We start from the raw sequence: 21,962 nt of genomic DNA, 5'->3' as shown, positions 1-21,962 counted from the left end.
GTTGAAGATGCTTGCCACGAAACATCCTGGAGGGGGATTGGGTGGAAGAATAATAGACTAGGGTGTTGCTTGGATGGGGCAGGCAGAGCACCGCCTAAAGGAGTAAGTGCTGAAGAAGTGATTTTACTTTAGAAAACATTCAAATCTGAAGTCACGGGGGCTATTTTGTTCTGTTGTGTATGTGTTTAAGCATTTATAGCATAAAACTATTTTTCAAACAGTCCAAAAGGGTATAAAATGAAATGAAAGTCTCCCTCCTTCACGGATTTCTAATACTTTTGTTTTCCTCCCCAGACTTTTGTCAGTTTCTTGTAGACCCCTCTAGAGAAATTCTACATTTATGCAGGTACACACACACACACACAAGTGATAGCATATTATAACACTATTGTCCACTTTGTTTTCTCTGTTTTGTTTTTTCATAATAATATAGTGATTCAACAGGCATTTATTGGGCACCTAATATATGCTGGATCCTGTTCTAAGTACTCAGGATAGAATGATGAAGAAAAAAATCTATGTTGGTTTTCTATTGCTGAATAACAAATTACCACAAATTTAGTAGCTAAGAACAACAGACATTTATTATCTCTCAGTTTCAGTGCATCAAGAGTCTGGGCACTACTTAGTTGAGTTTTCTGCTTCAGGCTCTGGCCAGGCTGCAATCAACATGTCCGCAAGGCTGTGTTCTCATCTGAAGGCTCAGTTGAATTCTTCATCTGCTTCTAAGCTCACTCCAGTTGTTGGTAGAATCATTTCCTTGTGGTGCCTGGACTGAGAGCTTCAGGTTTTCAACTGGCTATTGGTCAGAGGTGCTAAGTTCCCAGTTGCCACCCTCAAACAGTTCACAAATGGCAGCTTGCTTCTTCAAGGCCAGCAGGAGGGTGAGAGTGGATCCACTAGCAAGACAAAGTCTTATATTATGTAGCATAATCATGGGAATGACAGCCCATCACTTTGTCACATTCTGTTGGTTAGAAACAAGTCACATGGGACTTCCCTGGTTGTCCAGTGGGTAAGAAGCCATGCTCCCAATGCAGGGGGCCCGGGTTCGAGCCCTGGTTGGGGAACTAGATCCCACACGCATGCCGCAACTATGAGTTCGCATGCTGCAACTAACACTCCGCGTGCCGCAACTAAGAAGACTGCATACCGCAACTAAGACTCAGCATGCCGCAACTAAAGATCCTACATGCCTCAACTAAAAAACATGCCACAACAAAGATCCTGCATGTTGCAACTAAGACCCGGTGCAGCCTAAATATATATATATATATATATATATATATATATATATATACACACACACACACATATATATAAAAGAAACAAGTCACAGGTCCCACCCGCATGGAAGAGGAAGGAATTAAACACCAGTAAGTGGGGATCATGGGTTGGGGCATGTGTCTTAGAGTCCGTTGCCTCACGAACCAAGCCCCTGTGGTCCTGGAGCTTACATTATAGTAGGGGAAGACAGACAACAAAGGAATAGACAGATAAAGGTTGCAAATAAATGCTAAAGCAGAACAATAAATCTGGCTAAATGGAACAGAAGTGAAGGGTGCAGTCAGGGCAGGCCTCTCACGGGCAGCAACATGGGAGCAGAGACCTGAAGGAAGTCAGGAAGCTGCACAGAGTGCTAAGAGAAGTGGGTTCCAGCCTAAGACAGCAAGTGCAGAGGCCCTACCTTGTCGGCTTGCTGGAGAGTTCTGAAACAGTCGGCAGACTGGTGTTGCGGCAAGCCATTGCTCAGGTGGTAGGACACAAGGCCAGAGAGGAGATGGGGTCAGATGGGATAGGACCTTGTGGGTGTAAGGATCTCTGAGCAAGATGCAGAGCTATTGGAAAATTGGGGGCAGAGGAGAAAGGTAGTCTGGCTTACCTTTGCAAAAGATCACATGGTTCGTGGGGTGAGAACAGACCGAAGGGAGGCGTCGGTGGAGGCAGGGAGACCAGTTTGTAAGCTGTTTTAATCATCTCGGGAGGAAACAATGATGGTTGGGATCGAAGTGGCGCTGGTGTGTTTCCTGGAAAGTAGGTGGATCTAGTCTGAGGTGGAGCCTGCAGCACTGAGGGTGGAATTGATGGGTGGTGGGAAGGAAAGAGAAAGGTTAAGGATGATGGCAAGGATTTGGGCCTGAGCCACTTGAAGAATGGGGTCACCATTTACTGAGATGCAGAAGACACTGGGAGGAATGGGTTTGGGCAGAAAAAATCTAGAGTTTGATTTTATTATACACTTGAAGGCGAAGGCTATAGTCAACTTCATATTTTTAAAAGTTCACTCTGGTTGCTGTGACATGTTGGATTGCGAAGTTGAAGTGTGGATGCTCTGAGACAACAATTGGAACGGTATTGTGGCAGCCCAGGCAAGGAGTGTTGGTGGCCCGGGCTCAGCAGAATAAGGTGGGAGGAGACGGAAGTGAATGGACTCTCAGTGTGTCCTGGAGGTAAAATAGGGCAGGTCTGGAGGTTGTCTGAAGGTAGTAGGAATGGTTTTGTTGCAGGGAAGACCACACTTATCTGATGGGCATAAAGCAGAAGATGACTATCAAAGTAGAACAAGAGCAAGAGTAAAACTGGATTCTCCACAGGGGCTTTGGAAACTTCTTTCATGAACAAGTGTCTTAGTCCAGGCTGCCATAACAGAATGCCACAGAAAACCACAAGGTGGCTTATAAGCAACAAAAATTTATTTCCTGCAGTTCTGGAGACTGAAAGCCTAAGGTTGGGTTTCCAGCATGGTCAGGTTCTGGTGAGGACCCTAGCTTGCAGACTGCCAATTTCTCGATGTATCTTCATATGGTGGAGAACAGAGGGAGGAAGCTAGTTCTCTCATGACTCTTTAAGGGCACCAATCCCATTTGTGAGGGCTCCACCCTCATGACCTCATCTATTCCTAATCCTATACTCAACTCCCCCAGCCCCAGACTCCTATACCATCACATCAGGGAGTAGGGTTTGGGAGAACATAAACATTCAATCCATAATATTCTGCCCCTGGATCCCCCACATTCATGTCCTTCTCACACACAAAATACATTTGCTCAAAAGTCTTAAACTCATTCCAGCATCAGCTCTAAAGTCTAAAGTCCAAAGTCTCATCTAAATATTATCCAAATCAGGTATGGATGGGACTTGAGGTATGATTCATCCTGAGGTTGATTCCTTTCTAGCTGTGAACTTGTGAAACCAAACCAATTATGTGTTTCTAAAATACAATGATGGGACAAGCATAGGACAGACATTCCCATTCTAAAAGGGAGAAACAGGGAAGAAGGCAGGGGTGATGGGTTCCAAGCAAGTCCAGAACCCAGCAAGCCAAACTCCATGAGAGCTTAAAGCTCCAGAATAACCCTCTTTGGTTCCATGCTCTCCCCTCCAGGCCCACTGGGGCAGAAATCCCACCTTCCTGACCCACTGGGGCAGTGGTCCCACCTCCACTGGGGTGGAGGTGCTACCTCCAGAGCCCTACTAGGCAAGAGTTGGCCCCCAGGACTCTTCTAGGAAGCCCCATCTCCACAGCTCTGGGCAGCCCTGCCCGTCTGGCTCTGGGCAGGGGCTGTCTGGCCTGGTAGAAACAAGGCAATGGTCTTCTTTTCTGAAACCAAGGAGGCAGCCCTGATGATCTCTGAATCGCCTTTGGGGTCACTCTTCTCTCGTCTTGAAGAATAGCACATGATCTCACCAAATAGCTCTACGGTTTCATCCTGTAAAATCCACAAAGTTTGACAGCCTTCCTTCATTCCTTCCTATTTCCTTCTCCTTCAGTTTAAATTGGCAGTTTTCCTCCTGGGGTGTCAGCCATATCCTTACTCATTTCCTGATGCCCCAAATGGTCACTTGGCCATATCCTTAGTGTTCTCATTTTCTGCAATATGGATAGGCTGAGAATTTTCCAAATCATTAAGTTCTACTTCCTTTTTGCTTAACAGTCTGTCTTTAAGTCATTTCTCTCTTCTTGAATTTTACTATAAGCATCCAGGAAGAGCCAAGCCACACCTTCGACACTTTATTTTAGCAATCGCTTCAGTTAAATACCCAATTTCATTGCTTGCAAGTTCTACCTTCCACAAAACACTGGAACACAAACACAATTCAGCCAAGTTCTTTACCACTTTATAACAAGGATTGCCTTCCCACCAGTTTCCAATAACATGTTCCTCATTTCCATCTGCGACCTCACCAGAATGGCCTTTACCATTCATATTTCTACCAACATACTGCTCATGACTACCTAGGTATCCCCAAAGAAAACGGAGACTTTCTCTACAGATCTCTTTTATTTGACCTCTCATCAGAATGACCTTTAAAGGGGGAATTCCCTGGAAGTCCAGTGGTTAGGACACTGTGCTCTCATTGCCAAGGGCCTGGGTTCAGTCCCTGGTCAGGGAACTAAGATCCTGCAAGCCATGCGGCCAAAAAAAAAAAAAAAAAAAAAAAAAATTACCTTTAAAGGGCCGTTCATGGCAGGAAAAACTTTTCTACCATGTGCCTCCAAACTTCCCCAGTCTCTACCCACTTCCCAGATCCAAAGCTGCTTCCACATTTTTAGGTATTTGTTAGAGCAGCATCTCCACTTCCTAGCACCAATGACCTATATTAGTCAGGGTTCTCCAGGGAAACAACCGGGAGGATATATATTTTATCTATTATTTGGATTTCTTATATATGTAATATATATCCATATATAGAGATCTATATGGAGATTTATTATGAGGAATTGGCTTATGCAGTTGTGAAGGCTGAGAAGTCTCATGATCTCCTGTCTGCAAGCTGGAGACCCAGGAAAACCAGTGGTGTGATTCAGTCCAAGTCTGAATGCCTGAGAACCAGGGATGCTAATGATATAAATCCCAGTCCAGGCTGGAAAAGATGAGATGAGGTGAGATGTCTCAGCTGAATCAGCAAGGCATGAAAAACGGGGTGAATTCCTCCTTCCTCTGCCTTTTGTCCTATTCAGGCCCTGAACCCATAGGACTCCAAAACTGGATTGTGGTGATGGCTGCACAACTCTGTAAATTTAGTAAAAGTTATTAAATTGTACACTTAAATTGAGTGAATTTTATGGTATAGAAATTATAGTATAAAGACTTTAAACACACACGTGTGTAAACACACACACACATGCATACACACACAGATACTCTCACTCCAAAGATCCCAGAATGCACACCATTTGAGCAATATTTTTTCTAAAAGTTAGGAATGGGAGAAATTTCCATTGTAAAGAACAAGATACAGGCTTCCACATTGCATGTTATTTTGAAGTCTCATTGAAATGTAATTCCCTACTTGGAATCCTCTTTGTACTCACAAAGGAGGAAACAAACATGGTACAATGGTGTATATTCTGTGCAAAAAAGGGAAAGTTGTAAATGGTACCTAATCCCAAGATTATTAATACCTGGGCAAATACTTCATTTGCTAAACACAGAAGATACTAATAATTATAACTATGTGACTATTATTCATGGTTTTGTGAACTCTGGAGTAATATAATCACACACTGTCTAAGATTTAGTTATAATGACAATTATTAATAACACCATGTAGTAGTATGTATGTGCAATTCCCCTTCTGTTTTATTCAAGTTAATAAATCAACAAAATTGTACTTAAATTTGCCTGATTCTTGGGCAACTTTCTTCTCATTTATCTACTCAATTTTTACTCTGCAGAATCTTGGTGTTTCTGTAAATCTTGCAAGTTGAGACCATCAGCTCAGTATTTTCCCCCCTAAGAACAAGAATGCTGAGAATGAATAGGATGTTATATTATGCAGGATAATGTCTGGTGTTGTTTTTTTTTTAATTAATTTATTTATTTGGTTGCACAGGGTCTTAGTTGCGGCAGGCAGGCTCCTTAGTTGTGGCATGTGAACTCTTAGTTGTGGCATGCATGTGGGATCTAGTTCCCTGGCTGGGGATCAAACCTAGGGCCCCTGCATTGGGAGCACTGTTCCAAGCACTGTGCCACTGGGGAAGTCCCCAATGTCTGGGTTTTTGATAGCTGTGTTTTTTGGCTCATCAGTTTAATGAAGGTGGTTTTAAAGAACGTAATGTTCTTTTTTTGTGTGTGGTATGCGGGCCTCTCACTCTTGTGGCCCCTCCCGTTGCGGAGCACAGGCTCCGGACGCGCAGGCCTAGCGGCCATGGCTCACGGGCCCAGCTTCTCCGCGGCACGTGGGATCTTCCCGGACCGGGGCACGAACCTGTGTCCCCTGCATCGGCAGGCGGACTCTCAACCACTGAGCCACCAGGGAAGCCCAAGAATGTAATGTTCTAAATAGCAAAATGAAAAGGTTGAGTAATCAAAATTTATTATTGAAATTAGTGTAGTCTTTCTCTTTGGTCCCAGTAGTAGATTACTTTGAGACAAAACATTGAGATTTGTTGTGGAAAGTGAATATATTTTTGCGTATTTAAAATTCCCTATTGTTTTAGACTGGGTGGTTTTTGAGGAAACTTCCAGAAGAGATACTTTATGATTCTATACACATTCAACACTCATTTACATTGCCTTATCATCCTGCACACAAAGTAAATTCCTGCCTCAGGGCCTTTGCACTTGCTGATTTGCACTTGCTATTCCCTCTGTCTGATGTGTCATTCCCTAGATGGTCATGGTCCACTCCCTCACCTAAGTCCCTGATCAAATATCACTTCCTCAGAGCAGCCTTCCCTGATTAGCCCATCTAAAAATAGCACACCGTCACTATCCTTTTAGCTTGCTTTCTTTCTCTTCACAGCACTTAGCCACTGTCTGACCTTATATGCTTGGCAGGGACATCGTCAGTATTGTTCATTGCTATATCCCCAGACTTTGGCACATAATAATTGCTCAAGACATGTTTGTTGAATTAACTGAATGCATTTTAATTTGACTTTAAATATTTACCTTTTTTTGCCTCCCTAAGCAGACAGTAAATTCATGGAAGGCAGCCAAAGGCCCTGGTTGCTTATTTATCTTCTCTAACACAATTAGCTCAGCTCTGCAAGGATACTAAACATTCAACCAAGATTTACTGAATGAATGCCTTGAAACATGGTCATGTGACACGGCTAACCAGTCAGCATTACCTGCAGGTGAACAAGAACAGTGATGTCTTGCCTTACAGCCCACATTTTACAAACAACTTTTATGTATGTTAACTCATATGATCATTTTGGTAATACTTTAGTAGTTCTGAAGGTTTGCCTGAAGAAACAAGCATTCAAAAATAACAAATGTTAATTTCTGGCGTGTACTATTGCTAATTCTGAATACTTTTTTTTTTTTTGGTTTAAATATCATTTAATGTGTTCTTGGACATCTGAAAAACTATTTTAAAAGACTAAGATTTAAAATAAATAAGGAAATAAGTAAAAATAAGAAAGACTGTCTTGAAACATATATATGCATGGAGAAATTTTTCGAAGAGTGTTTATCGAAGTCTTCATGGTAGTTATTTCTACACGGCGGGATCTTGGTAATGTTTACTTTTTTTTGGCTTTGTATTTTTCTCACTTGAATGTTTAAAACAAATTTGAAGTCATGAAAAGAAACTTTTTTCTATACAATGCTTTATTTTTAATTTGCCAGTGTGAATAGCATAAAAATATCACTACTCATTTTCCTGGCTATGTAATTCTCAGGACATAGCAAATTTCATTCTGAGAAAACTTTTAATACTGATTTATAGTAAAGCAACAACAAACAGAACGAACCAAAATTCTTTAGGGTTTTCGGTGTGTTTTCCATATTTATGCCCATGTTATTCTCTGAGCAAGAAAAAAGGTAGAGCAATGCTTCGTAATTTGTTAATTTTTCATCTTTGCCAAAAAAACCTTTCCAGGAAATTGAGCTCCCAAAATAGGCCAAAATCGAGCGTTAGGGGCTCATTCTGGACTTTGGACCAACCTTAGAGGGCACACATGAAACGTACTAACTTATTTTCCGTTTTTCTCTTGATTTAAAACACTTAAAATCCTTGTCTTCTCTCCACAGGAATTGGGAAGATATGCAAATAACCACTTTGTGGAAAATCTCTGCTGATGCCAACAATATGGTCCTCAAATTAGGCTTAAAAGGTTTTGGGTTTTCTTTCATTCTGAACTAAGAAGGGTTTTTCATGGTTGCTGGTGCACCTTAAGGGCAAGTGAAGTTTCTTTACACGCCGAACACCTTGTTCCTGTCTCCCTGCCGGTGCGTCTGTGTGCGTTTCTGTGTGCAATTCTGCATAAAGTCGGTTTGGGGTGTGTGACGCACTCTACGAAGAAGCGCGTCCAGCCCTGTAGGTGGGCACAGGTTTCTCCAGTCTCGGGGTCGTGTGGGGGGACCCTCCGCCAAGGCCTGCGGCTCCCAAGCCCAGCCAGGGCGCGGCAGAGCGGGCGCAGGGAGTAGTGGGATGGCCCGGCAGCCTGCGTCCAGGCAGGGTCCAGGACACATGCTCGGGTGGCGAGGGGGCGCATTTTCTCCCCTCTGGAACAGTGCTTAGAGCGGAGATGTCGGGAGGGGTCGGAGAAGCCCAGGGGGTCCCGGCGCTGCAGACTGGGGGAGGGGACAGTGGGCGGGGCGGCACCTCCCACAATCCATTCCCTGCGGAGGGGGCGGCGACCTCCGTCCGGCCCCACCCAGCCTCAGGGACCGGGAAACTGATACCGGAGACGGCACGCGCGTCAGGGCCGCCTGGACGCCCAGGTACGTGCTACCCTCTCCCTAGCCGGCGCCGGGACGGTTGGGCCGGGCGGTTTCGGCCCCAGACGCACCTTCCCGCAGCCTCTGTGACGCACCGCGCGACCTCTGGGGCTGGACCGGCGGCGCGGCGCGCGCTGTGGGGGCGGGGCGGGGGCGGGGCGTGAGGGGCGGACCCGGCAGGGGCCCCGCCCCGGGGCCGGAGGAGCAAGGACGCTACGGAGCAGGCGCGTCCCGCCGCCGCCGCTGCCGCTGCCGCCGACGACGATCGCCCTTCTCCAGAGCAGCCGCTGCAGCCGCCATTTGCACGGGGACCCCGGTGACAGGGGCTCGGCAAAGGGGCGGAGGGAGGGGGGGAGGGCCCGCGGAGCCCCCGAGGGCGGGAGCGACGCCGCCGGCGCCGGCCGGGCTCACAGCGCGACCGCGCCGCCCGCGGCGGGCCGGGAGCAGCAGCAGCAGCAGCAACAGCAGCAGCAGCAACAGCAGCAACAGCAGCAGCAGCCGCCGAGGCCGGGCGTGCGCCTGAGGCGCGGCGGCGGCGGCGGCGGCCCTGCGGGCAGCCAGGAGGGGCGGGGGCAGCGGCCGCCGCCGTTTGATGGATCCGAGGATCGCCTGGTTCCAGCCAGAGCAGCTCGGACCGTCCAACAGTCTGTGGATGCAGATCTGGGAGACGACCCAGGGACTGAGGAACCTCTACTTCAACCACCACTGTCACAGCAGCGGCGGCGCGAGCGGCGGCGGCGGCGGCGGCAGCAGCACGGCCACCGGCGGGAGCGGCAGCAGCACCGGCAGCCCGGGCGTTGCGGCCCCGGCCCCGGCCCCGGCCGGCATGTACCGTTCCGGGGATCGCCTGCTGGGCGGCCACGCGCTGTCGGCAGAGCAGCGGGACTTCCTGCCCCTGGAGACGACCAACAACAACAACCACCACCACCAGCCCGCGGCCTGGGCCCGCCGGGCTGCCGCGGGCCCCTCGGCATCCCCGTCCCCCTTGGCGTCCTCGTCCCCGCACTCCTCGGCTGCCGTCCCCGCCGCGGAACCCGCCGACCCAGCTTCGGGCAGCAGCAACAAGAGGAAGCGCGACAATAAGGCCAGCACCTACGGACTCAACTACAGCCTGCTGCAGCCCAGCGGAGGGCGGGCCGCGGGGGGCGGCCGGGCCGACGGCAGCGGGGGCTTGTACAGCGGGACCCCGTGGAAGCGGAGGAACTACAACCAGGGAGTCGTGGGGTGAGTGGTGGCCCTGCGGCCTGGCGGCCTGGCCCTTGCACACGCGCAGCCGGGCACACGCCCACAGAAGGGGGATTGGGGGGGAGCCTGGGTGAGGCCACCCCCCTCTGCCTGCTTTCTTTACTGGTCCTCAGGGGGCTGATGGCCATCCCTCCATCTCTCCGCCATCCATACCTTCTCCCAACCTTCGTTAGCGGTCCACAGCTTTCCCCCCTCCCCCTCAGCTCCACGCCTTTTCTGGACATCCCCTCAGCCATCCACACCCTCCTCTCACCTCCCTTAGTCATCCACATCCTCCTTTTTAACCCTCCACGCCTTCCCTGGACCCCCCCGCCCCCGTTAGCCATCCACTCTTTCCTCCCATCCCCCCTAGTCAAAGACACCTTCCCTCTATTCCCTCTCCAGCCCTCTAACCCTCCCCACCCTGCTCCCCATCATCACACCCCAAAATGAAGTCGCTTAGCACAGGCAAATCATTCATTCCCTGAGAACGTTCCTGTGTTAGTGCCTTTTGACGGTACAGGACTTGGAGGTGCTTTCCTTGCCAAGAATAGAAACATCCAGAAAGCTCCTCCCCCTCCCCCAATCCCAAACAGGAATCGTGTCAGCCCTGAAAGGCTTTGCCTGCTATTGACCCTTTGGCCCATCTCTTTATTTTTTATTTTTAAAACTTTCCTATATTAGCGATGCCTTGCTTTGTGGGGAGTGAGGAATGGGGTGACAGTTAAGTTTAGGCTGATGAAGATGGTGAGCTCTTTTTCTCAGACGGATAGAACTTTCTAGGAGTTCATGGTCCTTGGCCCCAGTTTCTCCCTGTAAAGTTGTCATCCTGGCAGAGACAGCCAGTGCTTTTCATTCTAGGGGGTAACTTTATGCTAATGAATGAGTGTTGCACCACTAATGACTTTCTGTTTAAAGTTCAGCTGTTACAAAATGGAATCTTACCTGACCCCTAGTGAATTATGTACATAAACAGGGACTGTTTCCAGCTAGATTTCCCTTCTGGAAGAGCCCTTGTGCTGGAATAGATTATAGAGTCTTTTAAAAATTTTTTTGTAAAATAAAGCTTTTGGGCCGTGTGTGTGTGTGTGTGTGTGTGTGTGTGTGTGTGTGTGTGTGTGTGTGTTTAGCTTGAGTATGGAGAATGAGCTTTAAAATTGCTTTTCATTTTTCAGATCCTGTTTTACATTGTGGGCTACAGTAGGCAAATGAAATCACCATTAGTAGTCCCTTGTGAAACCTTTTCTTAGATTCATCCATTCAGATCTGCCCTGCTTTGGCAAGCAGAGAGAGTTCTGTGTACCTTTTTGAAGGTCTGGGTAAAATGAGTTGGTGGGTTCCATCTGCTTCTAGTGGGCTGGTGTCTGCTGTATGCTACTATTACAACTCCCACCTTTTATGGAAAATGCAGTCAAGCATTTTAGGACTGGCATTGGGGTACATATCAAACCTGTCCTCACTTTCCAGAGGGGAACCTTTTTGGGTTTAGTCCTCTGTTGCTAAGCTTCAAGGGCGCTCTCCATGGTCATCTCGTTTTAATAAAAGGCTCATGGTTCCATCCTGTTAGCATTTCCAAGATGAAGCATAAACCTGTGGTTTAGTGACAAGCAAATTGATATTGAGGGATTCTGGTAGTTTCATTTCACAGGAATAAGCTCCAGTTAAGTAATCACTGTAAACTAAAATCTTGAAGTTCCCTAATTTCATTTTACTGAAGCTTCTGCATATGTATGTAGCAATGATACATTATAAATCCAAAATGCTGGCTGCCTCTCTTTTTGGTAGATTAGAAATTCTCCTCTCTTTTACTTGCTATTTAATGTTGAGGATACTGTAAAAGGCTCACATCTGAACTTAGGTAGAAGCAAGATGTTCTTGTTCCTGATTCAAATATTATATTGTCCTCAAAGGGATTAAGGAGAGGAATTTCCATTTCCCAGAGGGATTACTGTTTAAAAACTGATTGTAAACCTGTCTTAAAACTGCTTATCACTTCATCCGACTTTCCATTCTTTTGCCTCCTTCTTTAGAGGATGTCAACAGTTAAATTTTTAAATTTTTATTAAGCGGTTCCTAAGAGTGTTTTTGCAAAAGCGTCTGGGTGCTTAAAAATTCTTGTTGTGATTTATGGATCCTTATTTCTTGACTTTTACAAAAGTTTTGCTTTCTTTAATACAGGTATTTTAAAAAATCTGATTTCAGAGTGCACCTCAATGTTACGCTATTCTGAGATTAAATATAGTAAAGCTATTCCAAGTTCTTGGGATGACTGACATTTAGCTAACAGATTAACAAATCGTGGTGGTCCCTGGCCTCTGAACTGACATGACTGTCCAGATAGCGAGAGGAAGAAAAAGCACATGAACAGTGGACTGGAACTGTGGGACAGCTGTATACACACTCTGTCTCACATGTTTGATCTCTCTGTGTTCTTTGTTTTGGCCAGACTGGTTGACTTATTCCCTGAACACTCCAAGATCCAGTTCAAAATCCTGACTTTGTTGCCCAGGTTCATGATTTTTTTGGTTCTTCCTCTGAAATCTTGTAGTACTTGTTTCATGCTCTTGGTATAGCTTGCTTATGTTTGATTTTCCTTTTATGTATATGTTTTCTCTTACCCACTAGATCACTAGTTAAGATGAAATTTCTTTCTTTCTTTTTTTTAAATTGAGGTAAGATGGAAATTTCTTAACTGTAGAGTAAGATGTTTGGATTTCATCCTGAAGTCTTCATGGTCCTCTTTCAAAATTAAAACTCACCTGGGCTTACCATCTCAGCCTTCTCTGTGTACCCCAGATCCAGGGAGTTTGTTTGCTTTTCTTTTATTTATTTATTTATTTATTTATTTGCGGTACGCGGGCCTCTCACTGTTGTGGCCTCTCCCGTTGCGGAGCACAGGCTCCGGATGCTCAGGCTCAGTGGCCATGGCTTACGGGCCCAGCTGCTCCGCGGCATGTGGTATCCTCCCGGACCGGGGCACGAACCTGCGTCCCCTGCATCGGCAGGCAGACTCTCAACCACTGCACCACCAGGGAAGCCCTCTTTTTTTCTTTATAAAGTTGCTTTCATTTATTCTGTTTCTTGGAATTCATCCCCTTTCAGCGCTGGCTATGGTGTAGGACGAGTCCACCTGCTCCTTCTGGTTGTCCATGAAAATAGCTTTAAGCCCTTTGCTTTTCAGAGATTTAATTGTTGATCATAATGGAGAAAGAGGAGATGCCAAAAGGTAGCAAACATGGGAAACGTGGAGATTCAGAGTCCTTGGTCCTGAGTCCAGGTGTCCAGAAACTTCTTGTGGAAGGTGCTTGGTGCTTGTCCAAGCTCATGAGGATAGGCTTGTGTTGGCTGCACTGCCAAGTCTGTAGATATTTTTTCAAGGCTTGGATGACTTGTTCAAAACAACGTTTTAGAGTATGAATTTGACTGTGGGACATCAAGAAGTCCCTGGTGGGAAACTTGGGTTTAAGGAATAATTTCTTGAACTGGGATGATGGGTATGGGAATGGGAAGGAGTGAATGTGAGAGGTACCACAAGGTAAGAATGGAAAAGATTCTGACTCCCTTCATGGATTTAATAACAACTTTGAATTTGAGTGACTAGGGTAATGTTAGTGTTATTGTTGAAAATAAGGGTTATGACTGTTGGTTTGGAGCAAAAGGTATGGTGATGTTTAGATAGAACTGTCTAGCAGGGAGATGAAATTTTGGGGCTGAGATACAGTCATCTTTACTGCAGTGGGGCAGTGTCCTTTCTTATGTGTGTTGTACACTGTATCATAGTAAGTCCGAGATGTTGACGCTATTCTTCGGCAATGGCCTTATGGCCTCTTTCTGACTATTTCTACACAATATGATCAGTGGGATTGGTGTTAGTGCTGGGCTCCAAAGCGAGCAGGCAGATTAACATGAAACAATTTAGAGGCCTTATTCCAAGGGTTTGCTCTAAGTATAATTTCTGTGCATTTGCAAATGTAGCCCACAGTAATTCTTCAGTGAACTAGGATCTTCAGGTTATTGAATTTTACTGCATTTGGGTGTTTAAATGTGCTTTCAAGAAGACATCAGGTTTTCTGCAGTGTAGATTCTACACTAACAACATAATTCATATTTGAGAATTTCAAATCTAGTATACTGTGTTCAACTAAGTTGCTACCATGCCACAACTCATCTTCTGTCTAAAATCTGTGACAGTGAACACTGTCACACCGTCAGAATCATTGGCATTTTAGCGTGTGGAATTTTCTTCAACACCCATTAAGTTTTTAGGTGCCGAAAGGCAGAAAGAAACAATGACTAGAGCTTTTTGGAATCTACCGTGGGGTCACACAGAAGGTTTAGTTTTTTTCTGGAAAGGAAGCATGGGAAAGGGATACTAGGAAAGTCTAAGGCAGGGAGGAGGAGGGAGTGTGTGTTACAGCAGTTCTGGTCCTGGTGTAGTAGATGGCCTTACATCACAACTTCTTCCATGAAACCGCTACCAGTAATAGTGTTAGGAGTCCAGAAGGGTCAATGGGGAGACAATTTCAAGGGCTCCCTTGCTGGTATTGGACTGGTCAGACAGTTGTGGTTGGGTATTCTTTTTTTTTTTTTTTGCGGTAGGCGGGCCTCTCACTGTTGTGGCCTCTCCCCCCGTGGAGCACAGGCTCCGGAGCACAGGCTCAGCGGCCACGGCTCACGGGCCCAGCCGCTCCGCGGCATGTGGGATCCTCCCAGACCGGGGCACGAACCCGCGTCCCCCGCATCGGCAGGCGGACTCTCAACCACTGCGCCACCAGGGAAGCCCTGTGGTTGGGTATTCTTATACCTGAGAAAAATTTAAGCCACTTTTCTATGGAAAGTAGAAAAGCAAGGTGTTGTATGATTTTACTCAGCTTTCTTTTTGTCCTTTAGAGTAACATTTAGTGGAGGAAACTATTTCAGGATCACACCCACTGCACTGGAGACTGTATGTATTAATCATTTATACACACATAGGTATGGAGTTGTCTTGAAGGGGCTGTAGGCCAAAGAGGATGCTCATTTGAAGAATTAGGGTCCAGTTCCCAGCAGCTGGTCTGAGACTCCTGTTTTGCCTCTTTCCTACAGAGCTGACTGGACAGCTCAGCCTACTTCAGGGATTCAAAGGGTGGCCAGTAGAGTGTTCTTCCTAACCCTCTGAATATTTGTTAGGGACTCAGCTGCTACAGAACACCAAAAAGACTTTAAATTCATTTTTACCATTTTTAACATGACAGGAAATTATTTTTTTCTAAGAGAATATTTATCATAGTTGAGGATGCCCTTGAACTAGGCTTTTCATTAATTTGAACCCAAACAGCAGGTGTTAATTTATTTCCATCCTATAAGTTACTTAATGATATTAGAGACTTTTTTTATACTAAGGGCTTTGGGTTATGTGGAAATTTGAGTTAAAGATTTTGGGAAAAAGCTGAATGTGGAGCTGTTTTTGTTGTGTACTGGCTCCTTAATCACTTGAACGGATTCAGACTATGGAAAAAAATCTTGCCGTGTGCATAAGAGATTTCATGTAGTATCTGGTAACTGAACTCTGGAATTCTAGCTCAAGTCATGCTTTCTGCTAAAATAGTTTGAATAGTATACAGAAACCTGTGTTTTCAAATTAGTTGCTTTATTAAAAGTGGTCTATAAAATAAAAGTGCTCATGGAGCCTTTTTACCATGTTCCATATGCTATGTTAAACCTTTTGTATTTCTTATATTAACCTTCTCATGCATAGCCCCATCTAATTTTTAAAAACTACTTATTTTGAAATATAGATTCACAGAAAGTTGCAAAAAATAGTACAGAAAGATCCCATGTTCCCTTCACCTAGTTTCGTGCAGTGATAACATCTTACATAACTATAGTTTAATATCAAAACCAGGCAATCAACATTGTTATAATCCATAGCCTTATTCAGATTTCACCAGTCTTATGTGCACTCATTTGTGTAGTGTGTATGTGTTTAGTTCTGTGCAATTTTACATGTGTAGATTTGTGTAACCACCGCCACCGTCTTTAAGATGCAGAACTATACCATCACCTCAAAGATCCCTCATGCTGTCCCTTTATTTTCATGCACACACACCCTCATCTCTAACCTCGAACAACCACTGATCTGCTCACCATGTTTATAATTTTTTCATTTCGAAAATGTTATATAAATGGAATCATAGAGTACTTTACTTTGACTTTTTTCCATTTACCATAACTCCTTTGAGTTCTTTCCAAATTGTTGCATGTTTAATAGTTCCTTCCTTTTTAATGCTGAGTAGTGTTCCAAAATTTGGATGTACCACAGTTTGTTTAACAGTTTACCTGGTGAAGGACATTCCGGAAGAGTTTATATGGTTTTTGGCTATTGCAAATAAAGCTGCTATAAACATTCATGTAGTACACATTTTTATGTGAATGTAAGTTTTCACTTTGGGGGGAATAAATGCCCATAAGTGCTGAGTCATTTGGTAAGCACATGAAACTGCTAAACTCTCTTCTAGAGTCGCTGTATCACATTACATTCCTACCAGCAACGTATGTGAGATCTGGTTTCTCTGCATCCTCGCCAGCATTTGGTATTATTACTGTTTTTTATTTTAGCTGTTCTCATATGAATAGCAATAGTTTATTATACTTTTATCATATTAACCTTCTCATAAATAACTCCACCTAATTTTAACTTTAATTTTTATTTTAAAAACTTCTTGGCAGTATTGAGAATGTCTGCAATTAAAAATCTCTAAGTAAAATTGACTTAAAAGGGCCTTACTTTTCGATTTGCTTTGATTTTATGCTTAGCAATATTACTTCTCTTTTATCGTTGAATTACTTTACAGTGTTTCCTTTACATGTTGCTTTTTCTTAGAAACTAGTATGAAGTAGAGCTTTATTTTCATTTTCTAAAAACATATAAAAGGATAACTTCAGAGTTGATTTCAAAATTTAGAGTCCTTCCTTTCATATGCTATGAATAAACTTTACTTTCTGTTGGCTTGGCTATATTGTGGGGACTAAACCCTGTGGTTAGTGGTGACTTTTTTTTTAAATTAATTTATTTTTTGGCTGTGTTGGGTCTTTGTTGCTGCACGCGGGCTTTCTCTAGCGGTGAGAGGGGCTACTCTGTTGCAGTGTGCGGGCTTCTCACTGCAGTGGCTTCCCTTTGTTGCAGGACATGGGCTCTAGGCGTGAGGGCTTCGGTAGTTGTGGCGCGCGAGCTCAGTAGTTGTGGCGCACGGGGTTAGTTGCTCTGCGGCATGTGGGATCTTCCTGGACCATGGCTCAAACCCATGTCCCCTGCATTGGCAGGTGGATTCTTAACTATTGCGCCACCAGGGAAGTCCCTAGTGGTGATTTTTTTTGTTGTTGGTGGTAGTAAGGTTTTTTTTTTGTTTTTTTTTTACAGTATTTTTACATCTGAACAGTGCCTTCAGACTGTGTAGAATAAATATATTATCTTCATATCTATGCTAGAATAAACCATGTTTCATTGGAACCATTTTCTGGATTGAGAATAAGGACCTGGTCTCTTATCTTTCTCTTACCAGCCCCTTGAAGTCACTGTTTTGATTTTTGTCAAAATAACATAACTTTTAGCACTGTCAAGTTTGTATTATAAATTGTAAATTTATTGTATTGTAAATTTCTGCCAAAGCAAGAGTAAGGATGCATTAGGACTGTGGTTGTGGAGTTTTAAAAGTTATTTTCTAGTAATTTGGATTTAATAAAGTGTTAGCTCTGTGATGAGGTTTTAAATTTGATGTCTCTTTTTTTTTTTTTTTTTTTTTTTTTGCGGTACGCGGGCCTCTCACTGTTGTGGCCTCTCCCGTTGCGGAGCACAGGCTATGGAAGCGCAGGCTCAGCGGCCATGGCTCATGGGCCCAGCCGTTCCGCGGCATGTGAGATTCTCCCAGACCGGGGCACGAACCCGTGTCCCCTGTATCGGCAGGCGGACTCTTAACCACTGCACCACCAGGGAAGCCAGATATCTTTATTCTTAAATTTAGTTATTCACCCTTGGTTTTTTTCTTTGTTTGAGGTGTTAATACCACTGTTCCTTAGAATACTTGTTTTTTGGTGGGTTTTTTTTTTGGCCGTGTTGGGTCGTTGTTGCTGCGCGCGGGCTTTCTCTAGTTGCAGGGAGCGGGGGCTACTCTTCGTTGCGGTGCACGGGCTTCTCATTGCGGTGGCTTCTCTTTTTTTGTTGTTGTTGCAGTTTTATGTTTTTTTAACATCTTTATTGGAGTATAATTGCATTACAATGGTGTGTTAGTTTCTGCTTTATAACAGAGTAAATCAGTTATACATATACATATGTTCCCATATCTCTTCCCTCTTGCATCTCCCTCCCTCCCACCCTCCCTATCCCACCTGTCTAGGTGGTCACAAAACACCTAGCTGATCTCGCTGTGCTATGTGGCTGCTTCCCACTAGCTATCTGTTTTACGTTTGGTAGAGTATATATGCCGATGCCACTCTCTCACTTTGTCACAGCTTACCCTTCCCCCTCCCCATATCCTCAAGCCCATGCTCTAGTAGGTCTGTGTCTTTATTCCCATCTTACCCCTAGGTTCTTCATGACCTTTTTTTTTTTCTTAGATTCCATATATATGTGTTAGCATACAGTATTTGTTTTTCTCTTTCTGACTGACTTCACTCTGTATGACAGACTCTAGGTCCATCCACCTCACTACAAATAACTCAATTTTGTTTCTTTTTATGGCTGAGTAATATTCCATTGTATATATGTGCCACATCTTCTTTATCCATTCATTTGTTGATGGACACTTAGGTTGCTTCCCTGTCCTGGCTATTGTAAATAGAGCTGCAATGAACATTTTGGTACATGACTCTTTTTGAATTATGGTTTTCTCAGGGTATATGCCCAGTAGTGGGATTGCTGGGTCGTATAGTAGTTCTGTTTGTAGTTTTTTAAGGAACCTCCATACTGTTCTCCATAGTGGCTGTATCAATTTACATTCCCACCAACAGTGCAAGAGTGTTCCCATTTACCATTGCAACAAAAAGAATAAAATATCTAGGAATAAACCTACCTAAGGAGATAAAAGACCTGTATGCAGAAAATTATAAGACAATGATGAAAGAAATTAAAGATGATACAAATAGATGGAGAGGTATACCATGTTCTTGGATTGGAAGAATCAACATTGTGAAAATGACTCTACTACCCAAAGCAATCTACAGATTCAATGAAATCCCTATCAAACTACCACTGGCATTTTTCACAGAACTAGAACAAAAAATTTCAAAATTTGTTTGGAAAAACAAAAGACCCCGAATAGCCAAAGCAATCTTGAGAATGAAAAATGGAGCTGGAGGAATCAGGCTCCTTGACTTCAGACTATACTACAAAGCTACAGTAATCAAGACAGTATGGTACTGGCACAAAAACAGAAATATAGATCAATGGAACAGGATAGAAAGCCCAGAGATAAACCCACGCACATATGGTCACCTTATCTTTGATAAAGGAGGCAGGAATATACAGTGGAGAAAAGACAGCCTCTTCAATAAGTGGTGCTGGGAAAACTGGAAAGGTACATGTAAAAGTATGAGATTAGATCACTCCCTAATACCATACACAAAAGTAAGCTCAAAATGGATTAAAGACCTAAATGTAAGGCCAGACACTAGGAAACTCTTAGAGGAAAATATAGGCAGAACACTCTATGACGTAAATCACAGCAAGATCCTTTTTGACCCACATCCTAGAGAAATGGAAATAAAAACAAAAATAAACAAATGGGACCTAATGAAACTTCAAAGCTTTTGCACAGCAAAGGAAACCATAAGCAAGACCAAAAGACAACCCTCAGAATGGGAGAAAATATTTGCAAATGAAGCAACTGACAAAGGATTAATCTCCAAAATTTATAAGCAGCTCATGCAGCTCAATAACAAAAAAACAAACAACCCAATCCAAAAATGGGCAGAAGACCTAAATAGACATTTCTCCAAAGAAGATATACAGATTGCCAACAAACACATGAAAGAATGCTCAACGTCATTAATCATTAGAGAAATGCGGAGCTTGGGCTCTAGGTGCGTGGGCTTCAGTAGTTGCAGCACACGGGCTCAGTAGTTGTGGTACGTGGGCTCAGTTGCTCCACGGCATGTGGGATCTTCCCCAACCAGGGATTGAACCCGTGTACCCTGCATTGGCAGGCAGATTCTTAACCACTGCACCACCAGGGAAGTCCCAGAATACTTGTTTTTAAAATCAATGTATGTTTTATATACTACTAATAAGTGCTAATTGTCAAAAAATTAGAAAATACAGCTAAACCAAAGGAACAAAAAATAGCCCCTATAATACTAGTACCAGGACATAACTATTGTTAGCATATTTTGTTGTAGATATTTTTATAATTATTAAATATATTTAATCTACTTACTGTATTTCCTTGTTTCTGCCTATCAATATGGACTCCACTATGGGTATACTTAAAATTTTTTCCAATTTAAAGAAAAAAAATTTTTGAATAACAGAAGTTTATTCTCTCACAATCTGGAGGCCAGAACTTAGAACTGGTTTTTATCTTAAGATTGTTTTCTACTTTGGGAGAAGGGTATCAGACTATTGTGGGCATACTTTTTTGACTTAAAAAATGTATTAATATGACAAATATCTTGCATATGAAATACATTTCTACAGCATTTAAACATACCCCATTACCTTTAGTGTGACTCTGTACCTACTGTGTGTGGACATGGTATTCCAGTGATTGAATGCACCTTAATTTATTTCACCAATCCCCAGTTGAACATTTAGTTTGTTTCCAATCTTTTGTTTTTTAAAAGATGTTTTTAGCTAAGCCTGTGCCACAGTGAGGATTATTTCTTCTATTTTTCTACTTATTTTTACTGAGATAAAATTCATATGCTATCATATTCACCCTTTTGAAGTGTACAATTCAATGGCTTTAAACCATTACAAGATTGTGCAACCATCACAGCTATCTAATTCCAGAATGTTTTAATCACCACAGAAAGAAACCCTGTACCCATTATCACTCCACTATCCCCTTCCCCTTCAGATCCTGGAAGCCTCATACAGACTTTTTGTCTCTGTGGATTTATGATTCTGGACATTTCATAAGAATGGAATCATATAATATGTGGCCTTTTGTGTCTGGCTTCTTTCACTTAGCATGTTTTCAGAGTTCATTCGTGTTGTAGCATGTATCAGTACTTCATTCCTTTTTATGCCTAAATATTCCAGTGTATGAATATACCACATTTTGTTTATCCATTTATTAGTTGATGGACATTTGGGTTGTTTCCACTTTTGGGCTATTATAAATAATGAACATTCATGTACAGATTTTTTTTGTGAACATGTGTTTTCATTTTTCTTGGGTAAATAACTTGGAGTGGAATTGCTGGGTCATATAAAGTGGCTATAATATTTTTCATTCCCACCAGCAATGTCTGAGGTTTCCAATTTCTCCATGTTCTTGTCAATACTTTTTATTATCTGTCTTTTTGATTATAGCCATCCTAAGGAGTGTGAAGTAGTATCTCATTGTGTTTTTTTAAAAATTTATTTAATTTATTTTATTTTTGGCTGCGTTGGGTATTTGTTGCTGCGTGTGGGCTTTCTCTAGTTGGCGCGAGCGGGGGCTACTCTTCGTTGCGGTGCATGTGGTCTTCTCATCGCAGTGGGCTCTCTTGTTGCAGAGCACGGGCTCTAGGTGCGCGGGCTTCAGTAGTTGTGGCGCGCGGGCTCAGTACTTGTGGCTCGTGGGCTCCAGAGCGCAGGCTCAGTAGTTGTGGCGCACAGGCTTAGTTGCTCCATGGCATGTAGGATCCTCTCCGACCAGGGCTCGAACCCGTGTCCCCTGCATTGGCGGGCGGATTCCCAACCATTGCGCCACCAGAGAAGCCCTCATTGTGGTTTTGATTGAATTTCTCTAACGACTAAGGGTGTTGAGCATCTTTTCATGTGCTTGTAGGCTGCGTGTATATCTTCTTTGGAGAAATGTCTATTCAAGTTGCTTGCCCATTTTTTTCTAGTGGACTTTTTATTGTTTATGGTAAGAGTTC

At 43.7% G+C, this 21,962-nt stretch overlaps 1 protein-coding gene across 3 annotated transcripts in view; it reads left to right on the top strand.

Moving 5' to 3' along the window:
• Positions 1-9,270: 9,270 nt before the first annotated feature.
• Positions 9,271-21,962, top strand: part of TENT4B (terminal nucleotidyltransferase 4B) — a gene marked incomplete at both ends in the record, with an annotated part of 57,547 nt that continues 44,855 nt past the window's right edge. For all 3 annotated transcript variants that reach the window (XM_079724184.1, XM_079724185.1, XM_079724183.1), the window contains one exon: positions 9,271-9,902. In XM_079724184.1, the coding sequence (XP_079580310.1) occupies positions 9,271-9,902 (632 nt within the window). The remainder of the gene's footprint in view (positions 9,903-21,962) is intronic.

The sequence above is a fragment of the Hyperoodon ampullatus genome, assembly GCF_949752795.1.
Source record: "Hyperoodon ampullatus genome assembly, chromosome: 18".
Classification (NCBI taxonomy): domain Eukaryota; kingdom Metazoa; phylum Chordata; class Mammalia; order Artiodactyla; family Ziphiidae; genus Hyperoodon; species Hyperoodon ampullatus.
The sequence above is the reverse complement of the archived record's forward strand: the minus strand, read 5'-3'. Positions and strand labels throughout refer to the sequence as shown.